This window comes from Bubalus bubalis, chromosome 5 (genome assembly GCF_019923935.1).
Source record: "Bubalus bubalis isolate 160015118507 breed Murrah chromosome 5, NDDB_SH_1, whole genome shotgun sequence".
NCBI classification, from domain to species: Eukaryota; Metazoa; Chordata; class Mammalia; order Artiodactyla; family Bovidae; genus Bubalus; species Bubalus bubalis.
Window position 1 is genome coordinate 121112180 of NC_059161.1, and position 15115 is coordinate 121127294.

General features: G+C 47.8%; 1 protein-coding gene across 1 annotated transcript; it reads left to right on the forward strand.

The window, feature by feature from the left end:
• The first annotated feature begins 3181 nt into the window (after nucleotides 1-3181).
• Nucleotides 3182-14693, forward strand: PAG3 (pregnancy-associated glycoprotein 2). Its single transcript, XM_006042126.3, has 9 exons — nucleotides 3182-3292; nucleotides 4386-4536; nucleotides 5538-5655; nucleotides 5746-5864; nucleotides 8405-8604; nucleotides 9525-9641; nucleotides 11378-11522; nucleotides 11610-11708; nucleotides 14387-14693. The coding sequence occupies exons 1-9, from the start codon at nucleotides 3240-3242 to the stop codon at nucleotides 14546-14548; spliced, it is 1164 nt and encodes a 387-aa protein (XP_006042188.1). The 5' UTR covers nucleotides 3182-3239; the 3' UTR covers nucleotides 14549-14693.
• The last annotated feature ends 422 nt before the right edge of the window (nucleotides 14694-15115 follow it).

Below are 15115 nucleotides of genomic sequence, written 5' to 3' on the forward strand. Positions count from 1 at the left end.
AACAACATTAGCATTAATTACTGACTTGCTTTTGGGCTTCCCTTGTACCTCAGCCAGTAAAGAATCTGCCTGCAATGCGGGAGACCTGGGTTCAATCCCTGGTTTGGGAAGATCCCCTGGAGAAGGAAAAGGCTATCCACTCCAGTATTCTGCCTGGAGAATTCCCTGGACTGCACAGTCCATGGGGTCACAAAGAGTCAGACGCGATTTTCACACTACACTGCTTTAACCAGTAGCATACATATGATACTCTCATAGTTACAGAAGCACGATCACCAACAATAAGGTGTTGAATAGAGTCTCAGATTTCCTTACCTTTTTGTCTTTTATTTTGTTTTTGTTTTGGATGTGGGGGCTTATTTTTGTTTCTTTGTCCTTTGAAAATAGTCCACTCTGAATGCAGAGTCAAAATTCTGAAGTTTAAGGTTACTTAATATTTCTTTCTGTAACAGCTCTGTTACCAACTCGATACAGTTAGGCTCATTGGTCTCAGTTTATTCTCAGTTCTACAGATATGTTTACTTTTTTAATTCTGTTACACATTTACATGGTTGCAAAGTCAAACAGTTAATATAAAACAAGAAAAATCACTTCTGTCTCTGCTCCTCATCCATAAATTACATTTTTAGTAGTTTATGGTGTACTCGTCCACTTTTTCTTATGAAAATAGACTTATATACGTATGTAAAAGCAACAAACTAAAAGCACTTTTTTTGGTCCCTCTTTTAAAAAACTAAATAGTGTACCCTGAAGATCTCACCCATTCCACTTCTCCCTCCACCCACATCATATCCAGGTATTGGGATGCCCTGTGCCTTATTCCACAGTCCCCTGTGGATGGTCACTTCAGGTATGTTTTTTATCTTTTGCATTTACAAGCAGTGTTGTAGTGAATAGCTTGTGCATATGATGCTTTTGTATTTTTGTCAGTATATCTTTGAGATTGATCCCTAGAAGTAGAATTGCTGAGTTAAAGGGCATATGTGTGTATCATTTGCTAGATGCAATTCATGGGGTCGCAAAGAGTCGGACACGACTGAGCGACTGATCTGATCTGATCTGATCTGATCAAACTCCCTCTATAGACTGAACCACTGAATGTTTAAAATGTGCAAAAATGAGGGTTAAGACACAGCACCCCATCTTTACACACCTGGTGACAAGGGAACCTCCCAATGTTCTACCCAAGACACCAGCTTGCATAGATCTCACAAAGGAACACCCAGGCCCTTGAGAGTCCTGGAAGGAGCCGTAAAACAACATTGTCTTTACTTCAGCTGGAATAACATTTTAACAGGTAGCCCTGTTCATCTCTCTACGGGGTCATGAAGAGCCGAACATGACCGAGCAAATGAGCTGAACTGTTCATCTCAGGCTGAGCAAGAGCCCTGAGTGAGTGGTTTTTTTCTTTTTTTGTCTTCTTTGATAGTAAGACACTTCAAAATTATTTCTTAATATGTTTGGTTGTATGTATGTTTGGCATAGCATATTAAAAAGCAGAGACATTACTTTGTTGACAAAGGTCTGTATAGTCAATGCTATGGTTTTTCCAGTGGTCATGTATGGATGTGAGAGTTGAACCATAAAGAAGGCTGAGCACTGAAGAATTGATGTTTTTGAACTGTGGTGTTAGAGAAGACTCTTGAGCTTCTTTTGGACTGCAAGGAGATCAAACTAGTCAATCTTGAAGGAAATCAATCCTGAACATTTATGGAAGGACTGATGCTGAAGCTGAAGCTCCAGTACTTTGGCCACCTGATGTGAAGAATGGACTCATTAGAAAAGACCCTGATCATGGGAAAGATTGAAGGCAGGATGAGAAGAGAACTACAGAGGATGAGATGGTTGGATGGCATCACTGACTCAATGGACATGAGTTTGAGCAAGCTTCAGGAGATGATGATGGACAGGGAGGCCATGCTGCAGTCCGTGGGGTCGCAAATACTGAACCACTGAACAACAACAAACATTTGGTTTAACAGACAAAATGTTTCCAGACACGGACACTATTGGTGAATTACATCAGAATTCAACCCATTTCTCCTCAGCAAATGGACATTATTAAATTCATGGTTTATATGACCCTGCTATTCTTTTTTTACAAGTAGAAGGAAAATTAACATGTTTAATATGCATTCATGCCCATATGCAATCAACCAGCTTCAATTGAACCCCCTCCCTGTCCCCTCTCTACCCCCACCTCTAAGCCAGACATAAAAAACTGCACGGCCCCCAGGCTGAATCCAGAACACATTTGTTGGGGAATTGTTTTTTGGAAAAAAAAAAAGATAAGTTGCTAACATTTAAAATAAAGAGATTGTACATAAATACCCAGACTTCTGACTTCTCTTGAAAACTTGGCCAGCTTTCCAGCATGGCAGCCTCTGGTTGGAGCTGAGGAGAGGTTGCCCCAGTGGTAGGGCCCATGATGCCCCATGTCCCGGATGCCCACCCACCCTTCCATCATTTCTCTTGCCTCCTCGGCCATGAGTTTGTGAGAACTGCCTTAGACCGCTAGCCCCTGAGGATACGGACCGCCTGTGTCTTATACGACTTTGGCTTTTCAGCATCCTAGCCAGACCCCAGCACACAGGGCTTTCCTTATACGTTTATTGGATGATATAGTATCTTGTGGATGCCTGCATCACATTTCTTCCAATACTGAAACCGTGCAGCTGTAATACTGCTCTAGTCTAGATCTTTGACACAGATTGGCATCAAAGGTGCCCCTGATCTGTGCCAAAGTCCCTCTACCTAGTCACTCAAATGTCACTGGGCTGCCCCTAAAGTCTTCACTTTGCCATTTGACCTTTTTTTCCTCCTAGCAATCTCCTTCCCAACTGAACACAGCCATGCACATCTTGTGAAGTGTCTAGAAAGACCACATGAGATCACGAATGTCTAGCATGGCCCCCAGCATTTACTTTTATCACATTATTAGCAGTGTTTTGTGTCCCAGTTGGCAAGAGTTTTGCCACTCTTAGTTTAATCTTCCATCCAAGCCTCAAGGAAGAGATTACAGTAGTCTCTCTGTATTCTGAGAATTTTCCAAGTCGAATACACAGAGAGACTGATAGAGGTAAAGATTTTACAGAAAGGTTCATGTTTCTTATCAGATCCACCATTAGCCTAAAGGGGACAATTAGGGCGGGTCAGAGTATATATAACTAGGAGCTCCTGATCACCACTGCAAGCTCAGAACTCGATATTCCCTGAGTACTTGAAACCAGGAAAGAAGCATGAAGTGGCTTGTGCTTCTCGGGTTGGTGGCCCTCTCAGAGTGCATAGTCAAGTAAGTACAGGGACTGTTAGTGGCATCATCTCTCTTTTTGGGATTTCTCTTGTCATCCTCTTATTCTTCCACCCACCAGGGTAAGAAGAGAAAGTAGTCATTCTCTGGCAGTCTTAAAGATCAACTCTCACTTACTGATGAGACCCTTGTCATGGGCACTGTGGGGCCCAGGCGTCTTGGGGCACACCTGCAGGGTTGCACAACTCTGCGGGTGCCAATCACCTCATGACCTTTGTAAAAATGGCACTTTTTGGAATTGTTCAGTGCACAACCTGTGCAACTGTATGTGTGATCCTGTGAAACAGCATTTCTCTTGCATTTGCTTCTAGGTCTTCTCTCTGCTCTCTCTCCACCTCTGTGTGAATGTGTCAGTGTCTTCATCTGTGTATCTCTCCTTTTTTATCTCACCATCTCTTGATATCTCTGTGCATGTGGAAGTCTCTGTTTTGTTTTTTTCTATTTTGATTCTTCCTTACTTCTCTAGACTCTTAATTTCTCTAATTTATTCTCCATCCCCTGACATTTACTCTCATCCATCTTTTCTGCTAGCACCCTGGATGAAGATGAGGAGGGCTACTTCTATGCTGTTTTATCTCTAACAAAGTTGTATGACCACAAACAAGTCACAAACTTCCTGCATTTCCTTTCTTCCCCTGTAGAAACAGGATAATGATCCCCTTCTACGTCACTCCCTGAGATTCTTTGAAAAAGATACAGTGGGATGGCAACAGCAATGGTAATGGCTGTCACTGTTGAGACTTCCTGTATATTAGAAACATTATATCCATCATCTCACTTAATACACAAAACATTGCATATGGGGGTGGGGTGGGGATTATTACGTTTCACCTTTTTACCAATGAGAAATTGAGACTCCAAATGGTCATACAGCTTACCCAAGATTACACGACAGAGCCTATAGTCAGACCCAGGTCTTTGCCATGGTCTCTGCACAGCATTCTAATAATAAAGATGGCACATAAAACGGCTTAAAAACTACAAAGTGCCATTACAATATCAAGTATGACAGTCATAACAGGGACAACTGACTGCTGCCCCTTCCTTGCTTCCTTTTCCCCATGCGCGGTGAAAGAATCCCTCTAACGAAGATGAAGACCATGCAAGAAGCTATCAGGGAAAAACAATTGCTGGAAGATTTATTGGATGAACAACCTCGCAGACTGTCCCAGGATTCTGATCCTGACCAGAAATTTTCTTCTCACCAACTGAAGAATTTCCAGAATGTGAGTGTATTGGGAGGATGGTGCTCCACAGCGCCCCCTGGTGGTCTGACCTAGCACTGGGGTTCATCTGTGTCAGGTGGGGGATTGGGGTGGGGCTTCTGCAAGAGGCGGAAACATGCGGGGAAAGGGACCCCGTTCTCAGAGGAGAAGTCACTCTCACCTTCAACTCTTGGTCTGTGGTGACTGGGTCCGGCATGACCAGCGGGGAGGTAAACATTTCGTTTCTGTGTTAAAGATGTGGCAGTAATTTGAGAGAAATGGTTCTTTCTGAGCAAAGTGAGCCACTCAGTTACAGATGAAGGGTGAGCCATGACTGATCAAAAGGTAAAGCCAGCTGCATCAAATGTGAAACCCAGGCAGAGAAAGTTCACCCTCCACAGATCCGGGAATGACACCAGGGGCTGGTGCACGGGGACGACCCAGAGGGATGATACGGGGAGGAAGGAGGGAGGAGGGTTCAGGATGGGGAGCATGTGCATACCTGTGGCAGATTCATGATGATATATGGCAAAACAAATACAATATTGTAAAGTTAAAAAATAAAATAAATTTTTTTTTAAAAAGTCACTGAACCCCTAAGGCATGTGAGATCATAAAAAAAATTAACACTATAGTGATTTTCAAAAAAAAAAAAAAAAGAGCTTTATCTTCTTCAACAATGCACAGGGCTAGGCTGAGAGAGAGGCAAAGATTAAATACATGTCAGACGAAAGGGCCACCTGCGTGCTGTTGACAGGACTTGGTCTGAGTTTAGAGGGAGTGGCCTGGGGTGGCCTAGGAAGGTCACCTGGAGGAGGAGGCACTGAGACTGGGCCTTATAGATGAGACGGCAGAGCTTCTCAAATGAAGGGACTGGTCTGAGCAGAGGCTGTGGGAGGCGGGGGGCAGTTGGAAAGTGATTTCTGGAGACCTGGGATGCCCAGAGGGAGGCAGTACTCCAGGAATCAGGGGGTATCCAGGCAGCCAGGTCTGCCCTAAACTCCTCTCCCCGGCCCCTGTAGGTTGTCTACTTTGGTACGATCACCATTGGAACACCTCCTCAAGTGTTCCAGGTCAACTTTGACACCGGCTCATCTGACTTGTGGGTGCCCTCTGTCGACTGCCACAGTCCCTCCTGCTGTGAGTGCCCAGCCCCCCACCCATCCTGTCCTCCCCCTCCCCACTTCTCCATCTTGGCCCCTGACAGATACCCATCTCTTGTGTCGGCAGCTAAACATAAGAGATTCGACCCTCAGAAGTCCACCACCTTCCAGCCTTTGAACCAGAAAATCAACCTCTTCTATGGCTCTGGGAGCATGAAAGGGGTTCTTGGCTCTGACACCATTCAGGTAACGTGGAAACCAGGGGCTGAGTCAGAGCTGGCCCTGGGAGCAATCACTGCTTACAAAACAGATGCAGGACCAGCTGGGAAGGTACCCACTGGAGTTTTCCCTTGTGGCCCCGTCAAACATGACCACTTCCCAAAGTCCCCTAGTGGCTGGTCACCTGCTGGGTAGGGCCTTTGCCTGGGGAGACGGCGTCCCTGCAGACACACAAGCTCCCGCAGTGGCTAACCCAGACAGTGGCTTGGGGGGTGGATTTGCAGCTCCTTTGCCTGTGAGCAGTCCAAGGTTCATTTCGCTGGGAGTAGGGAGGCGGGCTTTTATATTCTCAGAAACTCTACCAGGCACGTTCACAGTAATAACTTGTTTAATCTGGTAGCGACCCACACTGCAGGTACTATGATCAGCTCATGATACAGGTGAGGGACCTGAGGTGCAGAGAGCAAGGGCATGGCCAAGGTCACACATGTGGTAAGTGGTGGAGCTGGGCTGGCCAGTCAGGACTCAAGCAGTCATGGGAATTTGGGAAGAGGTTAAAACTGATCTGGGGTCCCTGGGGGCAGCCCAGGATTTCAGGTATCCAGGCAGGTAAAGCAAGAGTCATAGATGTGGGAGGGACCTGATAAATGGATTCTCACTCTAGGGGGCCTTTGAGAGTCTAATAAAAACTATGTCTTGCCTCCCCCTAAGTGCCTGAGTATGCTCTCCCTGTGTTTCTCTGTCTCTGTCTCTTTCTCACACACGCACAGGCACTCACACACAAGTGTTCACACCCTGAAAAGCCTGTTTGCCAGGCAGAGTTTTCCTAAGAAGCCTGCCAGCGACATTGTATAATGGGCTTCTGTCTTTCTGGGCTCATGCATAATCCGCAGTACATTACAATGAATTCAGTCCATTTCTGTCATTAGATCATAGTGATGCCAAAGGGAAGGCTACCCGGTTCTCTACTCGCTTTGTCCACAAGGGGGCACCATTCAGTCCTGTCCTGTTGCCCGACCTGTACAGAAGGCATGAAGCCAATTTGACTCAGATGGCGTTTGCATGTGTGAGAAGTAGATGTTCTTAAAATACACAGCCCCACCCCAATGGAAACCAAGTTCCTGTCCCAGCTTGGTCTGACCATCTGATATTAACCCAGGGCATAGCTGCCGGGAGCCGGCGAGAGACATTCCACTCGTGACAAAGGTCATGAGGAAGGGGGCTCGGCATACGCAAAGGCGGGATAGAGCCTCGGGAGTGCCCCCGGATATTCTCGAGCATCTACCCCCCAAAAAACCAGAGTCTGCCTACTTTATTGCTTTGTGCTCTCACCTCTGACTTTACTGGGGGCTGTCCCCCACCACCATCTCACTCTCTCTGTCAAAGAGTTAACTTACAGCTCCAATTAATAAAGTTCCTGGGCAATTAGGAGTGTTTAAATCCAAACCCCTCAGATGGCTCTCTAACTCGCCTGACAAGTTTACCCGGACACCTACAGCTATGCATACGATTGTTTACAGTCTCCCAGCCTCCAGAGGCACGGGAAGCTTAAGATATTCAAATAGCTTAGAGCCTCTCAGAGAATTAGAAACTGTCAGAATAAAGCTAGTAAAAGATTTCATTGATGAGCCAATGTTTGTTGCCAAGTTTTCACATCCCTTGAATTGTATCCTTGAATGTGCATTAATTAATATAGTTGGTATGTAGAAAAAATAAGTAGTGGCCTGGTGTTAGTAACTTTAGACCCTTAAGGTAGTAAATTCTTTCCTTTGTAAACCCATTACACATCCACCCTATAGGAACGTAATCTTATCTTCGGAAGATGGCGCCAAACCTTAGAATAATTACTCTTAGAGAAAATAAGTCTTTGTTGATAAGTCCTTGTCAAGAGTCATAAAATGTTAATAGGCCTCTGTCCAGAAGATGATGTAAATCACCTAAACCATTTGTATACGATAAATCTGCAGGAAAGAAACCCTGGTTTTTGATAAGCATCAAAGACTGCTGATTTTGCATCCCCTATTGTCCTCTATGTGTAACTTAGGGTATAAAAGCCCCTGTTGAAAATAAAGCTATGGGCCTTGCTCACCAACGCTTGTTCTCCCCATGTCATTCTTCCCTTTAACTTCCAGCTGAGTGTCCATCTGGAGCGTGGATATCCTCTGCGACCATTTATTTGCCTGGGCTTCTAAGACCCACTCGAGAAGGTGCCTAAGGTGGGGCACCTTCCGCTATTCGAGAGGGCGCCTGCGGCCTCCGTGGTCAGAGCTAACCTGGTGTCACGGGTTATATTGATTTTCCGCGTAAACCAAGCCACTCAGCTTCTTTTCTCCACTGAATTTTCCTACTGAGCTATCCTCATTCTATTCCTCTTTATTATCTCTAATTAACATTTGAATAGGCCGCCTAGCCGTCTCTCCTTCGAAGACCCTGGATCAGCCGGGGCTGGACCCCGGCACATAGCCAGGTCTCACTTCTTCTCTGCAATGCTAATGATATTTCCTCCCCAGCCCAGTACCAGCTCCATTTCCCAAAACATTATATGGGAACACTCTCCTCTCCCACAGATCGGGAACCTTGTCATCGTGAACCAGATTTTTGGCTTGAGCCAGAATCAGTCCAGTGGGGTCCTGGAACAAGTACCTTATGATGGCATCCTGGGCTTGGCCTACCCCAGCCTCGCCATCCAGGGGACCACCCCAGTCTTCGACAACCTGAAGAACCGAGAAGTCATTTCTGAGCCAGTCTTTGCCTTCTACTTGAGCTCGTAAGTCTGAAGTAGACCAGATCTCTCTTCGAATTAGCTATACAATGCTTGCCAGCTGCATGAAAAATTATAGACTACCTGATCCAGAATTTTCACGATAGATATTCTAACACAGGAGAACTACAGCCTCAGGGTCACATCTGGCCCCATCACTGGTTTTTGTAAATACAATTTCATTGGAACATAACCGTGCTCTTGGGCTCAAGAGCAGTGGCTTGGTCTAAGGCAGTGGAGATAAGAGGGAGAGCAATGGAAGGTGTCAGGAAATGGATTGGAGGAAAAGGCAACAGGATGTGCTGACGAATTTGATATGGAAGGAAGGAGAGAGATGGCAGGAATGTTCCTTCCTCACTAACAATTTACTGGGAACACAGGACCAGCTACACAGTTTGCAGGAGCCAGTGCAAAATGAAAACATAGGACCCTGTGTTCAAAATATACTAGGAATTTTAAGACAGGGAGAGAAGAGGTGAGGGACCTGCTGAATCTGGAGTCCCATGGATGGCACAGGGAACAGGCCAGTGAAACCAACCCTGGGTGACCCTGAACCTATGCCATAACACCCTCAGGCCTCGACTTTTATGAAAACTGAAAGGCTAGACAAGAAGGAAGCCAGACCCCTCCAGCACGAAGTCCTCTGAGGGTATATCTGAGCACTCAGGTAGCTGGAGGGGACCAGGTCCTCTTCAGAAGGATGGGTGGTCGGATGCAGTCCAAGTTGCCCAGCTTCAAACCTCTTCTCTGACACTCATTAGAGGGTGACTGACCTTGGTCAGGTGCTCAATCCCTCCGAGCCTCAGTTTTTGCATCTGTAAAATGGGGACCATAATAGTGCCTCTGATGGATGGAGAAGCACAGCCCTCAGACAGTGTCTGGCGTTTCTCTCCTCCAATGAGCCCCCCTCATCCTTCTCTCTTCAGCCGGCCAGAAAACATCAGCACGGTGATGTTTGGCGGGGTGGACCACACCTACCACAAGGGAAAACTCCAGTGGGTCCCAGTGACCCAAGCCCGCTTCTGGCAGGTAGCCATGAGCAGGTAAGTCTCCCCCTCCGAGGGTCACCCCAAGTGATGCTCCCACACGTCCACAGGAACACAGGCAGACAAATACAAAGGCACGCACAGACACTCAGTCCCTCACAGACATATACTCCACCCACAAAGACACACATAAAAACACATACAGAGACACATATAAACACACACATACACACAAGCACAGATACAAACATCACCTATAGTTTCACAGGCGCCCCAGGGCTCCTGACCAGCCCTCTGACCAGGGTCCTGAAAGGATCCAGAGAGGCCAGAGGTGCAGCTGGGGGAGGGCTGCACCCCTGTGCTGTGAGGTGGGGAGCCTGGTTAGAGGACCCTATAGTGTGGTGAAAAGAGGATCAGGGGAATTTCACCAACCTAAACAGGATTGTGTTAAGATGACCTACTGACCAGGGCCACCCAGGACCAAGGGGGTTCTCAGTATACAGAATTGTCAGCGGAAATAGAGAAAAAGTCCAGGACAAACCGGAAAATCTGGTCTCCTCAGGGAGAAGTTACCCAGCAGTGGAGAGAGGGTGGCTGAAATCTTGAGACCTGAGAGCAACTCATAAAAAGAGACACCCCACCTAATCAGTGCTACTTACTGCCCAAACTGGGGACACAGTCGGGCAGGGGCTGTGACCAAATCAGGAAGCCGGGATTCAGGAGTGGCCCGAGAACAAGGGGCAATAATTAATGGGATTCTCTATGATATCCTCAGACAAAAGCTTTCCCGTCCTTCAGAGGTCCCCTGGATTGGCTCATGCTCCTCTGGCCTGGGCCTCAGTGTCTGAGCCAGGTGAGGGGGCGGTGATGGGACACACCCGCTCCCAGGGCAGCCTGTGTCTTCCCCACCCCCACTTTAAGCATCTGCTGCCCCGGGGAACCTCCCACCTCACTGTGTGGGTGGACCTACTATTGGTCACATGACAGATACAGGTCTCTGGGTGTTCCTCTTTCATTGTTTCATTCATTCATCCAACAGACACACATGCATCTGCTATGCGCTGGGCACTGAGGGAGGCACTAAGGATACAACTTGCCCATACACCTACTAAGGCAGATGCACGTGAAACGACTCACACACATAGTGAATTACTACTTGGGTACGGAGAAGGCGATGGCACCCCACTCCAGTACTCTTGCCTGGAAAATCCCGTGGATGGAGGAACCTGGTGGGCTGCAGTCCATGGGGTCACGAAGAGTCGGACACGACTGAGCGACTTCACTTTCACTTTTCACTTTCATGCATTGGAGAAGGAAATGGCAACCCACTCCAGTGTTCTTGCCTGGAGAATCCCAGGGACGGGGGAGCCTGGTGGGCTACCGTCTCTGGGGTCGCACAGAGTTGGACACGCCTGAAGCAACTTAGCAGCAGCACATGCTAGACACAAAGAAGTGTCTACAGAGAGTAACCAAGACAGGAGCCCAATCTAGTCTGGGGGGAAGGCTTCCCTGACAAAGTGACAATTAAACTAGAACCTGGAAGATGAACAGAAATTCGCTAGACAGAGGGGATGGCCTAAGAAGGGTGACCAGCACGTGCCCAGGCCCTGAGACATGAAAGAACCTGGTACATTCAAGAACTGAAAGGAAGTCAAAAGGGTGATGTGACCAGAACAAAGGACAACAGAGTCCGTGCAAGAGCTGAAGGGCTGTTCAGGGACAGTCAGGGAGGGGGCAGTCGTGGGCGAGACTTCGGAGTGACCTGCTGCCTGCTTTGTCCCACTTTCTCTCAGCATGACCATAAACGGGAATGTGGTTGGTTGTTCCCAAGGATGTCAGGCCGTTGTGGATACTGGGACCTCATTGCTGGTTGGGCCAACTCACCTGGTCACCGACATCCTGAAGCTCATCAACCCCAATCCTATCCTGAATGACGAGGTGAAGGGTCACGCCACAGCCTCCCTCCTGGGCTCCCTCCACACCTAGGATCACCTGGGCCCACCTGTCTTCCTCTCTGTCTTACAGCAAATGCTTCCATGTCATGTCGTCAATAGCCTGCCTACGCTCCTCCTCACCATCAACGGCATCATCTACCCTGTGCCCCCTGACTACTACATCCAGAGGGTGAGGGGGCAACGCTGGGGGCTGGCTCTCAAACTGGGACAGAACCCTTGGGATGCTGCTAGGAGGAGGGCGCCCTCTGCAGGCCAGGTCACACCATTGCAGATGCTACTGAGCCCCTGTGGCTGGGCCAGTGCCTCCCACAAAACCAACCACGTGAAAGTAAAGGGCAGTCTGGGACATTCACCCTCCTGAAATAAACGTGGAGACACTACCCATTGCTGGCATCATGCCTGGCACAAGGAGAGGGGAACACTAAGGGCCTCTGCCTCACAAAGCCTCAGTTCAACCAGTGCCCTCAGATGCATGAACACGGAAAGTCAATTCTAGTAATCCCTGAAATAAGCCAAGTGACAAGTGAGGGTTTGGCTGGAAACAGTCCCCATCTCCTGTCCCAGGATAGTGATTAACAGTCTCTCTTCCCTTCTCAAAAGTGTGCGGGTTGGGATGATAAATTACCCCTTGCACTCACAGTGCCCTCTCTGTGAGTTGGGGTACCAGACCCCTCTGTGGGGAAGATTGGATGCTAAGGTGAATAAAGGGAGCACAGTGACTGCACAGCCCCAGCACAGGGTTAAGACTTAATGTCAGCTTTCTATGGGAGTTCAGGGCAAGCTGATGGGCTGAAAGAAGCCTTTGAGAAAGAGAGGGAATTGCAGTCATTCTAAACCCCCAGCCTCATAGAGGCATGAGGAGGTCTGCTTGGTCAAGTAGAATCTACACTGGATTATATGCAAATGGAACCCTCGGGGGCTGTGCAAAGGGGAGCTGGGGACAGATTAGGGGTGATGAGAGCTGCAGACCGGAGGAGCACCAGGGTAAGTCACCCAAGCCAGCCTGGAGTATCCAGGGAGGGTGAGTGTGGGTCAGGAAAGCTTCCTAGAGGGTCTGTGTGTGTGCTATGTCGCTTCAATTGTGTCCAACTCTGCCACCCTATAGACCATAGCCCGGCAGGCTCCTCTGTCCATGGGGATTCTCCAGGCAAGAATACTGGAATGGGTTGCCGTGGTCTCCCCCAGTAGATCTTCGCGACCCAGAGATCGAACCAGTGTCTCTTAAGTCTCCGGCATTGCAAGCTGATTCTTTACCGCTGAGCCACCAGGCAAGCCCTAGAAGGTTTTAGCACAGTATAAATAACCAGTTGTGGGCACTGCTATATTTAAAATGGATAACCAAAAACAACTTACTGTGTAGCACAGGGAACTCTGCTTGGTATTATGTGGCAGCCTGGATGGGAGGGGAGTTTGAAGGAGAATGGATATATGTATGTATATGGCTGAGTCCCTTTGCAGTCCATCTGAAACTATCACAATAATGTGATAGTTCAGTTCAGTTCAGTCGCTCAGTCGTGTCCGACTCTTTGCGACCCCATGAATCGCGGCATGCAAGGCCCCCCTGTCCATCACCAACTCCCAGAGTTCACTCAGACTCACGTCCATTGAGTCGGTGATGCCATCCAGCCATCTCATCCTCTGTCGTCCCCTTCTGCCCCCAATCCCTCCCAGCATCAGAGTCTTTTCCAATGAGTCAACTCTTTGCATGAGGTGGCCAAAGTATTGGAGTTTCAGCTTTAGCATCAGTCCTTCTAATGAACACCCAGGACTGATCTCCTTTAGGATAGACTGGTTGGACCTCCTTGCAGTCCAAGGGACTCTCAAGAGTCTTCTCCGACACCACAGTACTCCAATTCAAAATTTTTAAATTTTTAGAAAAAGAATGGGTTGTGGGGAATGGGGAGAAGAACAGCCATTCTCTGCAGAGAAAACAGTGACTGGGGTCATAATGAAGGAAACTTAGAGTGTGAGGGGAACTACAGGCCATTCTTGTACCTTTTAAATAAAATTTATTGAAGTATTGAGCTTCCCTGGTGGCTCAGATAGTAAGGAGCCTGTTTGCAGTGCAGGAGACCCAGGTTTGATCCCTGGGTTGGGACGATCCCCTGGAGAAGGGAATGGCTACCCACTCCAGTATTCTTGCCTGGAGAATCACAAGGACAGAGGAGCCTGGAGGGCTATAGTCTGTGGGGTCGCAGAGTCATACACAGCTGAGCAACTAACACACATGCATTGAAATACAGCTGATTTACAATGTTGTGTTAATTTCCGTTATACATCAAAGTCACTCAGCTTCATATATATACAAGTATATCCATACTCTTCTTCATATTCTTTTCTGTTACAGTTCATCACGGGTTACTGAACAGTTTCCTGTGCCATACAGTAGGACTTTGTTGTTTAACTGTGGGCTTCCCTCGTAATTCAATCAATAAAGCGTCTGCCTGCAATGCAGGAGACCTGGGTTTGATTCCTGGGTCAGGAAGATCCCCCGGAGAAGGAAATGGCAACCCACTCCAATATTCTTGCCTGGAGAATCCCATGGACAGAGGAGCCTGGCAGGCTACAGTCTATGGGGTCACAAGAGTTGACACAATTGAGCAACTAAGCACACATATATTAGTTAGCATCCGATAATCCAAAACTCCCAATCCTCCCCTCCCCACCCCCCTGTCCGGACAACCACATGTTTCGGCCCTTCTTGTTCCTGTACCCCCACTTCTGCAGTTGCTCAGAGAAACACTTGATTCTTCCCAAAGAAAAATGGAAAAGCTGTCTGCTCTGGATATTGAGGGGGGTGACAGGTAAGGGCTCAAGCTGACTGGTGTGTATTTCTGTCTCCCCCAGCTTTCTGAGAGGATCTGCTTTATCAGCTTTCAAGGGGGCTCAGAGATCTTGGAAAATGTGGGAACCTCAGAGACCTGGATCCTGGGTGATGTCTTCCTGAGGCTGTATTTTTCAGTTTATGACCGAGGAAATAACAGGATTGGCCTGGCTCCTGCAGCGTAAATTCAGGCTGCTACAGGAATCAATCAGGACCAGACAAACACACACTCACTCACATGCAGGGCCATCCCACCCAGGGATGCTGGTGAACTATGCCTGGTGCTCTGCAAAGCCCTATTCTCAGTAAAGAATAAAAGATTCATCTCAATGGTGCTGATACGAATGGGTGCCTCTCTTTGGGTCTGGGATATGCATCATAACCCGGCAGGATCTAAAATCAAGCCTCAACCACAAGTGAGAGGAGCCCAACTCCAACTGGCTTCAAGAAAAGGGGAGACTTATTGGAAGGACATTGAGGGTCTGGGATGCAGGAACCAGAGATCTAAAGATCTCAGAGACTGGACCCAAGAAATCAGAAGTCATCAGCTCACTCTTTCTCCCCCTGGCTGTTTCTCTTCTCTCATCATTGATTCTCTTACCTGACAGCTTTCTTCCTTCAGGCCTCTAAACCTAGTGAGGGAATCTGAAGCTGCCTGCCCCAGGGTTTTATCTCTCTAAGACAACTAACCAGTAAGGAAAGAAGCTCAGAAGACACCAGGGTTCCAGAGAGGGCTCTGAATAGGCCACATC